Source organism: Paramisgurnus dabryanus, chromosome 15 (assembly GCF_030506205.2).
Source record: "Paramisgurnus dabryanus chromosome 15, PD_genome_1.1, whole genome shotgun sequence".
In the NCBI taxonomy this organism is placed as follows: Eukaryota; Metazoa; Chordata; class Actinopteri; order Cypriniformes; family Cobitidae; genus Paramisgurnus; species Paramisgurnus dabryanus.
The window spans coordinates 5,682,419-5,695,829 of NC_133351.1; the positions used below are offsets into that span (position 1 = coordinate 5,682,419).

The 13,411-nt window shown below is 38.8% G+C and overlaps 1 protein-coding gene across 1 annotated transcript in view; it reads right to left on the reverse strand.

The window, feature by feature from the left end:
* Nucleotides 1-6,187: 6,187 nt before the first annotated feature.
* Nucleotides 6,188-13,411, reverse strand: part of adarb1b (adenosine deaminase RNA specific B1b) — a 171,415-nt gene continuing 164,191 nt past the window's right edge. The window contains exons 10-12 of the mRNA XM_065252256.2: nt 8,508-8,689; nt 7,316-7,494; nt 6,188-7,077 (exon numbers count right to left, since the gene is read on the reverse strand). Coding sequence (XP_065108328.1) covers nt 6,901-7,077; nt 7,316-7,494; nt 8,508-8,689 — 538 coding nt within the window. The 3' untranslated portion in view covers nt 6,188-6,900. The remainder of the gene's footprint in view (nt 7,078-7,315; nt 7,495-8,507; nt 8,690-13,411) is intronic.

Sequence of the window (13,411 nt, forward strand, 5' to 3'; positions counted from 1 at the left end):
CATGCACACACACACTTGTTAAATAAAGAGGAATCCAGAAAAAAACCACACCAATATACAAAGGTAAACTAAGATTTTTTTTATTTCTTTCTTTTTTTTTGCTTATGTATATATAGATTTATTTTTGTTCCTTTTTTCTACATACAAGTCCATTTTTAAAGTATGTCGTCATGCTGGGTGCAGCTTCAGTGAAGTAGCTCATGCAGGTGACCCATGTGGATATTACGAAGGACAGGCAAAAGACGGTGTGGACCGAGATTGAGCTGGGTCGTGTCGGCAGGCCGCCGGACTCCACGCTACAGTCACCAAATCACAAGACGTTTAAAAACGGGCTGGCCAGGAACAGAGGAGGACGAACGTCTCTAACACACGGCTCAGTTTCCGCAAAGTAACAAATAAACAGGATAAGGTACCATCTTGGGGACCGAGTACATTGTGACATCTTGCGCCATCTAAACGTCTTCGCGACAGTAGAGGCATACGGAGGCAAAGCTCCAGAAGGTGAAGAGGAGAAATTAGGATGATGCATAAAAAGTAAAAATCCCACAAGTCTGCTGTCCTTGGAATGTCACTCACAGTAAAAGGTACTTTTTGCTGAGCCACATTTATGCAGAACTGACTGTGCTCATTAATTTCAGGGCGTAATCTTTTCCATTAGAGTAAAGGGAGTCAAACTCTACAGTCATTAATCATTACAGTACCATACTGTAGATTCCCTGTACGCTTATAGGGGGCCTTCAAAAATGCATTAGTGCCCAAATCAGTGTCGTATCCTAGCAGGCCACAAGAGCCCCTTTCCTTGCCTCTGCACCAAAAAAGACCTTGAACAAAAATGCATGTTGCTTTCCGAGCCAAGAAAGAAAATATTTCCAATGGAGTCGACTGGGTCAGTATCTCAGAGGGTCGAAATATATTTACAGCAGTACATCCACCTTTAACAAGAATGCTGAAAATGTCCTTAAGACTGAACAAACTCAAACGTACACCATAAAAAAAACATTAGTGAACGAAAGAAGAGGGAAACTGTAAAACGCTGAACAATCTTTGCACCTACAACTTTCTCATCTTTAAAAAATAGTTCGCATTTGTTTCAATGTTTGAAGGAAAATAAAATTGACATCTTTGGTGAACATTCCACATCGATCTTAAAAGTCTTTTTGCCTCAACGTCTCCGCAGAATGCCAACTTGGCTCAGCAGCAGGTGCACAGATGAACACACTCGAACGGACAAACAAACAAACACACACACTGCTGGTTTCTTTAAAAAGGTTTCAAATGTTGCTAAAGAAACCTGATGCTATTGTAGGGTATGAAAAGGGAGCACCTTTTATCTATCAATAAAGTATAAATACTTGTAAATATTATGAGGGTTTATAATTCATCTCTAAACAAATCCCTCAAGTCAAACCTGTGCACTGAATTCTCATTTGTGGGTAAACTGTTGCTAATTTATTATCCTTTTTTTGTCAAATCATAGTCAAAATGTGACAGCAACTTAAAAATAAAGGTTCTGAAAACAATGCCATAGAAGAAACATTTTTGGTTCCCCAAAGAACCTTTCAGTCAAAGGTTCTTCAATTAACAATTTTGAACAGTTCTGTAGGTTCTTTATAGAGCCTGACAAGAAGCATTTTGCAATGTCAGAAACAAGGTACACAAGCTTTCACCAGGACAGTACTGTTTCCAAAGGTTCTTATATGTCCCATGTAAGTACACAAATGAAGAGCTCAGATGCAAAAGCCGCTAAGCGACGTCTCCATCCAATGATTTTGACCAAATGCTTTCGGCATTTATTTTATGTTCATCAAATACTTTTGCTTCAAATCCGCCTAATCCCGGCCTCAGTCCATTCAGAAAATCCTGTTTGTTGGCAGAAACCCCCAACGCCACCGCGATTTTTCAGCAAAGACCTCAAAGTGCGATGGCACACGTACATCGGATTTCAATTGTTGAGTTAAAGGAGATTTACTGAATATGCAAAGAATAATTGATGACAGGCCGTTCAATTATTCGAAAATAATGCACAGCCAAGGTGGCAATGTGGAGTGCCGTTACACCGCAGGTGTGCATTATTTTCAATTATACCACAGGGCTGTTGAATGCTTTATTCTGATTGGTTGAGAAATGTTTCACGGGTATGCATTATTTTTCGATAACCACACACCTAACTTGTCAAATGTCTTAAAATAACCACCAAAGCAATGTCTGTGGTAACCGTGATATAAGTGGAATCCGGTCCCTTGAATTATGTAAGGAATAATTGATGACAGGCCGTTGAATTATAAGAAAATAATGCACACCCAAGGTGTTAATGTTCCGTGGGTGTGCGTTATTTTCAGATAATTTAAAGGACCGGTGTCATATATACCGCTTATACCACGGTTACCACAAACATTGCACTGGTGTCTATTTTTAAGACATTTAACAAGTTAGGTGTGCAGTTTACAGAAAAATAATCAACACCCATGGAATATTTCTCAGCCAATCAGAATAATGCATTCAACAGACCCGTGGTATAATTGAAAATAATGCACATTGAATAATTCAACAGCCCGTCGTCAATTATTCTGCTTATACCATGGTTAGCACAGACATTGCTTAGGCTCTGGTGGTTATTTTAAGTTATACCATGGGGCTTTTGAATGCTTTATTCTGATTGGTTGAGAAATGTTCCACAGGTGTTGATTATTGTTCAATAAAATGCACACCTAACCTCTAAAATGTCTTTAAAATAACCAGCAGAGCAATGTTTGTGGTCTCCACCTTGGGTGTGCATTATCTTTGAATAATTAAATGTCCCATCGTCAATTATTCCTTATACATGTAACAGGTCATGTGTGCGGTTATCGATAAATAATGCATATCGTGAAACATATCAGAATAAAGCATTCAACAGCCCTGTGGTATAAACTAGGATATTGACAATTTTTTTGAGGCTTCTACCTATATTCAAAAATGACAGGGAAAAGTAACTGACGAGTTTTATGGTGCGTTTACACCAACCGCGTTCCAGGCGTCAAAATCACGTCTACCGCGCCTAGTTTGCCGCTTGAACAGTTTGAATGCATTCGCGCGTGTAGAGCGGAGTCTTCGCACGGAAAAAGCAAGCATTTAACGCGCGTCAGAGGCAAAAATCCGCTTCTTGTGGGAGGGGCAAGTGCTATGCGGTTGCTGTTTGCAAGATGACTTATGTTGATTATGGACAATTTCAAGCATTGGTTGAATGAGTGACTCCGGGCGGGCTGCCACCACAGCAGCAAGCAGGCTCCTGATTGTTAACGCGGCGCGAAAATCCACCAAAGTTAAAATTTTTCAACTCGGGCGTCAGCCGCAAATTCGCGTGAACCGCGAAATGCACAGAAAGCACGACCGATAAAGGATTTTGAAGGCTGATACCGATACAAATGTTTGTTGGTTTAAAAATCCGATATTCCGATATTTCTGCCAATATTTTTTTTATTTCAGAAACGCGCAACAAAACATTAACAGATTTCCCTAACATTAGTTATTTGTAGTTATTTATGAGTTTTAACTAAAATAATATGATAATGCGTTTTAAAAAGAAACTTGTTTCTTTTATTGTCTTGTGACCAACTCAACATGAACTCACTTAACCGTTGTTCTCTCTACCCGACTCTGGCTGGATCAGCAGGTTGCAGGATGTGTGACGCGTTATACACGAGTGTTGCCAACAGGGAGGTTGAAGAGTGCCCTCTGGTGGACAAACTATACAACTGCAACACTCATGACATGGTTGAAGGCTGTTTCATCTGTTTTCTTTTTTTTTAAATATTCATTTATCGGCCATTATGAATGCCGATAGTTTGGAAAATGCGTAATTTCGGCCTGCCGATATATCGGTGGGGCTCTAGAAAGCACCATTCGCGCGTACCGCACAACGCTCAATTAGCGCCTAATGAGACAGAAACGCGTCTTCGGCACCGTGCCAAACGCCTATTCCGCACCACGCCAAACACCTCTTCCGCGCCGCAAGACTTCCAGACGCGCATCAACGCGTCTTCACATTGACTTAACACTGAAATCACTCGCACTTCACGCCTCTACCGCGGTTGGTGTAAACGCAGCATTAGAAGTCAAGAACCTAAACATAAGAGTCATGCTCATTTACAAGAAAACATGTCAGAAGCAGGGTTTTGCATCTGAGCTCCTCAAAGGTTTCTTTACCAATATGTACCCTTTAGGGATAGATGTGTACTTTTTACAAGAGTACCACCTCAGTGACAGCATTTGTACCATTTTTTCTGAGAGTGTAGGAACCTATATTTTTAAGAGTGTACTGTTCAGTTTGCATTTTTTGTTAGATATCTTACATTTCTACTTCTGTAAAGTAAATTCCACCGATGATCAACTTAATTAAAAACTAAAGCAGAATGACAGAAAACAGATCTGTGGTCACATTCGCTGTAACCTTACCAGTCAAACATGCTGCACTGGTTAAGCCATAAATCAAAGAGAGCCTGCGCTTTCGAATCACAACCTTGTAGAGCAGAGTACTCCACAGGAGAAACCTCATTCTCAAGGACTTTAGCCTGACAAAAGCAGTCTTTCAGGGAGGAATGCAGGCATCAAGGTCTATGAATAAAAAAATCTCAAACAAAATACAAAATTCAACCCTCAACTGCAAACCCCACTCTCTTCTGCATGCAGAGATGGCTTGCGTTAATAATAAACGTGCATCGATTTTAAGACCATTCCTCCACCTTAAAAGTCTTACATTACAATAAGGTTGTATTTGTTTACATTAGTAAATATATTAGTTAACATGAACTAACAATATGCAATATAGTTTATATTTTACATTTATTAACTTTTGTTAATGTTAGTTAATGCCAATACAACTGTTCATGTTAATTAATTGTGCATTAACTAATGTTAACAAATACAAGTTTTGATTTTAAAGGGCATCTATTATTCCCATTTTCACAAGATGTAATATAAGTCTCAGGTGTGCCCAGAATGTATCTTTGGAGTTTCAGCTGAAAATACCCCACAGATCATTTGTAATACAGTGGAGCACCCAAATGCGTCTGTATCTTTAAATGCAAATAAGCTACAGCTCCTCACTCGCTTGCTGAGGGCGGAAACTGTGGTAATGCAAAACTGCCAGTCAGTGGGTGGGGCTTTATCAATGTGACATCACATAAACAAGAGAATCATAACAGCATGTCTATTGAGACTGCTTTAGTTTATGGGGATTGAATTTGTTTTTTATTGTAGGGTTGCGGTGTTCACACATAGCCAACACGCATGTACAGTGAGCAATGCAGACGACTGGTCTCTCCATACAAGAGGCGTCTAGAAGCTGTAATCACCAACAAAGGCTTCTCTACAAAGAATTAAATAAAGTATGTTTAATACTTATTCCCTGTGTCATTTCAATTTATTTATTATGACTCAACTTGTATACTTAAATGTTCTGATTTCAATATTTGGCTTGATGGCTACATCTGGTGGAAATTTTGTGTCAAAATCCCCTTACTGATAAAAATGCTGATGTGTCAAATATTTATTTTTCCCGCTGTATGTCCAAACACCCTGTAAAATGGATTTTGCATAATAGGTGCCCTTTAAAAATATATTAGTAAATGCTAAAATTAAGATTAATAAATGCTGAAGTATTGTTCATTGTTAGTTCATGTTAGCTAATGCATATAAAGTCTCTTACGCCCTGATCTGAGACCTGTAATGACTAAACACAGTCTAAATGTTACAGGAATAGTTCAACCAGTAAATTCTGTTTTTATTTACTCTCTCATGTCTTAATAAACCATGTTTTTAACTTGCCACAGCTTGACATCAATGACCATGACCAACCAAAAAGATTCAGCGTGAAGATTCTTCAAATAAGTATTGTGTATGTTAGGAAAATAATTGCATACATTACACCATAAATGTAATTAAATGATTATTTTCAGTTTTGGGTGAACTACTCCTGTAACATTAGCGTAATGCACACCACACTAACAGATCCATTGCTGTTGGTGTAAACAGGTGTGCAGCTTATATTCAGTACGGTCTAAAAAACTAAATTTGGGGCTTTCTAAAATGGTCCATTTCATAGTCAATTGTAAAGTTTTGTCCATATAAAGGGCTTTGAGCAAGGCCTAAATCTGAGCCTCGCACAAAAACATACATGCATTTAAGACCCCGGAATTTTTTAAAAAAAAAAAACATCAATGCACTTTGGATGCATCAATAACAACTTCTCTTCAGATTCAAATTAAAACTACATAGAAATACAATTGATGTTTTCAAGCTCTCAAGAAACCATATGCAAATTAAAATGTCCAAATTGAAATCTATTTCGACTAGAAAGACGGCGTATGCTAAAACTACGGCAAAGTATGTCTATCTAAAGGGACCATGCTTCTCCCTTCACTTAGTTCGGAAAGGGTCAGAATAAAAAATATAAATATGCTTATGTTTTGCATATTAAAGAGAACCATGCTCGAAAAGTTGAGACAGCATTCGAATAGGCTGGACCAGAAAACCTTTGTGCACAGCCGACCTGAAGCCACGTGACATGCGCATTTATGGCATCATGGATTTTTCCGAACAACCCGCTCTCGCAAAACACAACTAATAAAATCTCTAAAAACATTTTTCCAGTTAAAACTGACATGACTTCCGGTCATCTGCTCTAGGCTAATGCCACTAACTTTGAAAAACAAAACTAAAAAACAAACACTAATTTTTAAATGACAATCTGCCCCTGCATTACAAAACAATAGGTGTGAGTTCACACAAAGAGCAAAATGCCAGACGCTAAAGGGTTCTTGGTTTGTCCGTGAACAAACGGCTTCACGCGCACACGCACACACTCATACATCAAGTGAAGTATTAACAGCTGGTTGTTGTCGCGTCTTTTGTTTGTTCCCTTCAAGAGTTCAGAGAGAACTGGTCCTGTTCGATGGGTTTTTTAATCCAAGCACCCAGACCCGCTTTGTGAAAGGCCTTGATGAGCGTTTGCTTCGCTGTGTGGTACTCCACGGCGGCTTGTTTGGCTTCGTGGTACGAGCTGGGCTTGGGCACTTTGATCCGCAGGGTCAACGAGAGCTGCAGAGAGAAAGAGAAGATCAGTAATTTTATCCTAAATCAGTTTCATTTGATTTGAATGCTTCACAGAGGGGATGGTCCCAAAATGCTTTGACTCTACAACAGTAGAAAAAAGCTTAGCTGTTTTAGCTCGTCTACTAGTTTGACCTGTTAAAACAGCCCCGAATTCCCAGACCAGACTAACCCAATGTTTCAGCAGTAAATATGCCAGCCAAGGAGATGCAATAATAAACTTTACCTTCGAGTGCAGTCGCACCCATCGGCTGTACAGGGCTTGTTTACACAGACGTGAAGGTCTGCCCACATCATCCTTCCCCGTGGTGGCATTAATGACTTCCAGAGCCTGGTCACCTACAGTCCAGTTCACACTGAAATTGGGAGCTTTTCCTGGCTGCCGTGCCTCAGCGTTACTGATGCCTGCAAACACACAAACCACAGGGGAAGTTGAAACCATATGAACACTTTCTGATTCCTTTGACAATGAGAGGGCAGGTGACATAATTCAGTAAAGGTGTTTCCTTGTAAACTAAGATGAAGAAGATGGTACGTAAGATGTACCCATGTTAGAAAAAAAACTTTCCGAAACTTGTTGCATTTGGCACAGAAATACTCTGTCACACGTCCAAATGCTTTTTTGGCACCTTTCTCAAAAACGATTTTCTTTTCACCAAAAATTACAATTCGGACTATATTATAAATAATACCACCAAATAGTTACATAATGAAAAGATATTGCCATTTTAACTATTATCATGCGGTTTTCTCAGTGGTTGGTAATGTAGCTTGGATGTAGTAACTAGGGATGCACCGATACCACTTTTTTGGAATACGAGTACGAGTACGAGTACTTGCATTTCAGTACTTGCGGATACCAATACCGAGTACTTAATAAAAAACCTGATTTAAATTTACAGGTAACAGCTTTAGTCATATAATTTAACAAAAAAACAAAGGACTAGTTTTCCAGTTTGTTGTAAACTCTGCCTCTTTGGACAACACAAGAGGCATTAACCCCTTACACGCCACTCAAACATAGACATTTCTCAGACCGTGGTATCGATTCCAGGTATCGGGGGACTTTTAACGAGTACTTTAGAAAATGTGGTATCGAGGCCGATACACTATACCAGTATCGGTATCGGTGCATCCCTAGTAGTAACCAAATGAAACGGTGTGTCTATAGCATAGGTGAAGGCTACAAAGCGATATTATATCTTCCAGAGCCCAAATAAGAGAAATCTACTGTGCACTTGGTATTCAGGCACCACATAAATTACTTAAAATGCGCGAGCCTGAGATTGAGGGCGGCTCATCGAAATTCCCGTAATTCTTCACCCGAGTAGGAAATTGAAGGTGAGTGTGGGAAAACTGCCCATCTAGTAAATGATAATATAATTGGACATAAGGGCGGCCGGCTGATGCTCTCTCACCGCTGAGCAGGGGCCGGTTGAGCGAGAATTGCTGGGGCAGGTCTTCAATGTCAGCGATCCTCTGGTACATGGCTCGAGAGAGATGATCAGCGTGATACAGGCTGCCCAGAATGATGCTGGAGAAGTAGATGGGCTCGGTGAAGTAGCTCATCAGAGAGCCCTGGACACCCACCACGTTCCACCTGAGGAAGACAGACAAAACACAGCTGTAATTCTCAACAATAACACAGACTAAAACAAAAATAATCATTTTCAATTTGTAAAGCACATTTTCCAAAGCTCAAGGTTGCTTCATAGACTCGCAAAGCGTTTGTTAATTTAAGCCAGTGGTTCCAACCTTTTGTAGAAGTAAAAAATTCTTACATTTGGAATTTTATGAAACAAAACACATTAAATTACACAATTTAGGGGTGGTTTCCTGGGCAGGGTTTAGATTAATTCAGGACTAGGCTTTAGGTTTATTTGGAAATTTAAGTAGTTTTTACAAACAAACCTTACAAAAAACTATACTGGTGTGCATCTCGAGACAAAAATATGGCACTGGTATATGTTAAGATATGTCAGTACAAGATGCTTTTAAATTAAGAAAGCTCAAATATGCGTTTTAGTCTGGGATTAGGATAAGCCCTGTAAGGGAAACTACCCCATAGTGTTGTTGGGTAGTATCCTTGTTTTTCTGTTGTTTAAGTACACAGAATTTAAGATAAATTCATGTATTTCATAAAATATGGCACCTCGCCACCCCCAGGAATCGGCCTCGATACCACATTTTCTAAAGTACTCGTACTCGTTAAAAGTCCCCCGATACCAGGGATCGATACCACATGTCTATGTTTGAGCGGCGTGTAAGGGGTTAATGCCTCGTGTTGTCCAAAGAGGCAGAGTTTACAACAAACTGGAAAACTAGTCCCTTGTGTTTTGTTAAATTATATGACTAAAGCGGTTACCTGTAAATTTAAATCATGTTTTTTATTAAGTACTCTGTATCGGCAAGTACTGAAATGCAAGTACTCGTACTCGTACTCCAAAAAAGTGGTATCGGTGCATCCCTACTTCAAGGGGTCCAATCCCACCAGACTGAGAATAACTGATTAAAGCCCTAAATCAAGCATGGACAGATTTTTAAATTACCTATATTAAAATTAATTTATAAGAATTTTTTAAAATATTTTTCTGTGTATTTTTGCTTTGAACGAATGCAACTTTATAAAGAAGTGCTATATAAATAAATATGACTTATTGGGTTTGACTACCTTCATAAATATTTAAAAAGTCAAGCAATTATTAATTAATTAATAATTATTGCTAATGAATTTTTATTTTGTCTTTAAAGTTATAATTTGTTTACACTCAAATATGTCAAATATAGACGGTTTCAGCAGTAACAACATAAACAAGCGGCTGTCGCGGTCCGCATGTAACTTCCGGTAAACTCGGCTAAGAATAAATAACAACAAAGTTCTTTAAACATAGTTTATTTATATAACAAGCAAAAAACCAACAGATTACCTAGGAAACCAAAACATTTGTTATTTTCGACGAGGCATTTGTTCATGAGATCAGTTTAGCAACTAGTCAGAATTTCTAAATAAAACTAAACTGGAAGTAAAGTTCGGATCCAGACGTGTATCACGTCAGCGCACATGCGTCCGATGAAACCGAAAGCTTGTTGACCCTTCATTGAAAATCTATGTACGGTATACTGTCCATGTCCAGAAAGGTAATAAAAACATCATCAAAGTAGTTCATGTGACATCAGTGGGTCAGTTAGAATTTGTTGAATCATGGAAAATACATTTCGGTCCAAAAAATAACAAAAACTATGACTTTATTCTGCATTGTCTTCTCTTCCGCATCTGTTGTGAACCGCGTGCACGTGACTGCAGTGACGCTGCTGACGTGTTATCTGGTGTGCCCCAGCTTTTTTTTGTGGCCAAGCTTCATTTACAGTCTGAGGGAGATGCATGCTGTTAGTTTGAAAAAAAAAAATCTTCGCAAACATGTCTGAGCGCCGTACGTCAGCAGTGTCACTGTGCACACGCATTCGCAACAGACAATTATTTTTTTTGGACCAAAATGTATTTTCAATCCCTTAACAAATTCTAACTGACCCATTGATGTCACATGGACTACTTTGATGATGTTTTTATTACTTTTCTGGACATGGACAGTATACCGTACATAGATTTTCAATGGAGGGTTAGAAAGCTCTCGGACTAAATATAAAACATCTTAAACTGTGTTTCGAAGACAAACGGAGGTCTTACGAGTTTGGAACGACATGAGGGACATGATGAACCAACCCTTTAATTATGAGTAAAAACAACCCAACATTTATTGGAGTGTAGACTATTTATTGTCTATTGAGTTTCAGTGGGTTTGTGGTCTCAGGACCCAAAAGTTCACTGAAATGTCGCCACAAACCACATTCATTATCACTGCAAATGAACCTGTGTGTGCAAGAAAATTGAATTTTTTTTAGTTGTGTATTTTTATTCAGGGTTTTTAATGGCGAGTTACGACCAAGTTACGATCTCTATCGTGAAGCTAACACGGAAGTGACTAAAACTGCAATACATCGACTGGACGCTAGATGCTGGCTCCCAAAGGGAGTCAATCCCCATAGACCCCCTTGTTAAAATGCCCAACTTTACAGCAGAAATAAATGTGTTTACGCCTGGTACAAAAAGTGATTTTTGTCTATATATCTATATTCTAATCCTTTAGTAAGGCATCCGTTTTAAATATTATTACATAATTAAGGGCGTGGCCACTTGAGTGGCGGGTGAACTGCAACAGCTGTCACTAATGTCAAGCTAGGCGGGCATGGTTTCAGCAACCAGCCACTTCAGCCTCACCCACGTCCCGCCTTTTTACCCATTTTCGGTTATCCACAAGGAATGCGTGGTGACACAATGCCAAGATGGCGACGACAAGCCCCACCAACTATTAGCTTTAAAAAAACTCTTCAGAAACCTTTGGGTGACATCACAGACACTGCGTCCATAATCTTTTACAGTCTATAGTTACGACCCCAGATTTTAATATGCAGGACTCACAGCCTTACATTTTTCTAAAAAAATAAAAATAAACTAAAGCTTTTCTCTCCTACAAGTTAATTTGGCTTTTTATATTGCTATCTACATATGACTACATTTTTGTTTTGCATTGTTTTTCCCCTGCTGTCCATGACCCATCAAAACTTGCAACCTATTTCTGTGATCTGACTCACCAACAGAAAATTTTTGCGTGCACACACACGCACGCACGCACATTCTGGTTTACATGTTTTTTGGGGACATTCCATAGACGTAATGCATTTTATTCTGTACAAACTGTATATTCTATTCCCCTTACCTGCCCCATTCCCTAACCCCAACCATCACAGGAAACTGTCTGATACCTTAGATTTTCAAGAAACATTATTCTGTTTGATTTATTAGCTTGTTTCCTCATGGGGACATCAAAATGTCCCCACAAGGTCACAAAAATACTGGTATTCCTATCTTTGTGGGGACAATTGGTCCCCCCAACGTGATAATTACCCGGCCGCACGCACACACACACACACACACACACACACACACAGAACGTGCCCAGACACGTGTACAATATTATATCTTCGTCTTAACCTGAAGCACTTTCAGAAGTCAGACATAATGATACACAATTTTAAATCCTGATCCCACATAATCCATCTAAAACGCTTTGAATATTACCATTTAAATTCAGAGAAAACACGAAATAGATAACAGGATTTGTACGATATTAACACTTGTAGGCACAAAAGGTGCATGCCAGCAGCCATTAGGTGAATGACTTTCAAATTTTGTATATAAGGGACTGACATATTTCTTTAGTGCAGGTCTTTGAAAGCATCTCATTTGTATCTCACAGCTCCAGACTTTGCAGTAGACAATCAATGTCCCAGTCAAGACCAAATCTCTCCTCAGAAACACCTGCTGTATGCAGCTCAAAAAAGAAACCAAACTCAAGTGATTGGAGTATTCATCATCAGTCTGACCAATCAGCTGCCCCAAATGCCCTGTAGACACAGCTTACTTGGTAATACACACAAGTTTGACTATCAGATGACGGTTGGCGAGTACAATTCACTGGGATACACTGCAACCCTATGCGTCCCAGATTAAGACTTAAATCTTGTCATCCAGATCTGACCCTGGATCAGGAGATGCAGCATTTTCATCAACACACCACAGTCATTGATCTCTGTAAATGGGCTGCTTTTCCTTGACAGAGAGATGACAACAATAGTTTTGCAATGAATAAGCGCTTCAGGTCGTCCCTGAACAAGTCACCAACAGGCCCAGCTCTGAATAAACACACTGTTTTACTGCCAAAACAAACAATTCAGTATCAAAATGACATGATTAATGTATATATATATTATATGAAACTGTCATGTTGTGATTAAAAGCATCGAATTAAATCAATACTGTTATATTTTATCATCTGAAGTGCAGTCACCTTTTGCCTACAAAATGCAAAACCGTACTTGTGTAATTTTTATCAAGAATCTTCTTGAAGTTTCACCTTTTTTATTTTAAAGAATATTAAAAGAGTTCACATTTAATCTAGGCTCTAAGTAATCTATTTAAGAAATAATGTTTTAAAATAAGTTTGGCACAGTTAAAATTCATTTAAAAAGCATTTAACCACAGACATTCAGATTAAAAGATATGAAAAGTTAATGGTCAAAACTATAATGCATATGTATATACACTCACCTAAAGGATTATTAGGAACACCTGTTCAATTTCTCATTAATGCAATTATCTAATCAACCAATCACATGGCAGTTGCTTCAATGCATTAAGGGGTGTGGTCCTGGTCAAGACAATCTCCTGAACTCCAAACTGAATGTCAGAACGGGAAAGAAAGGT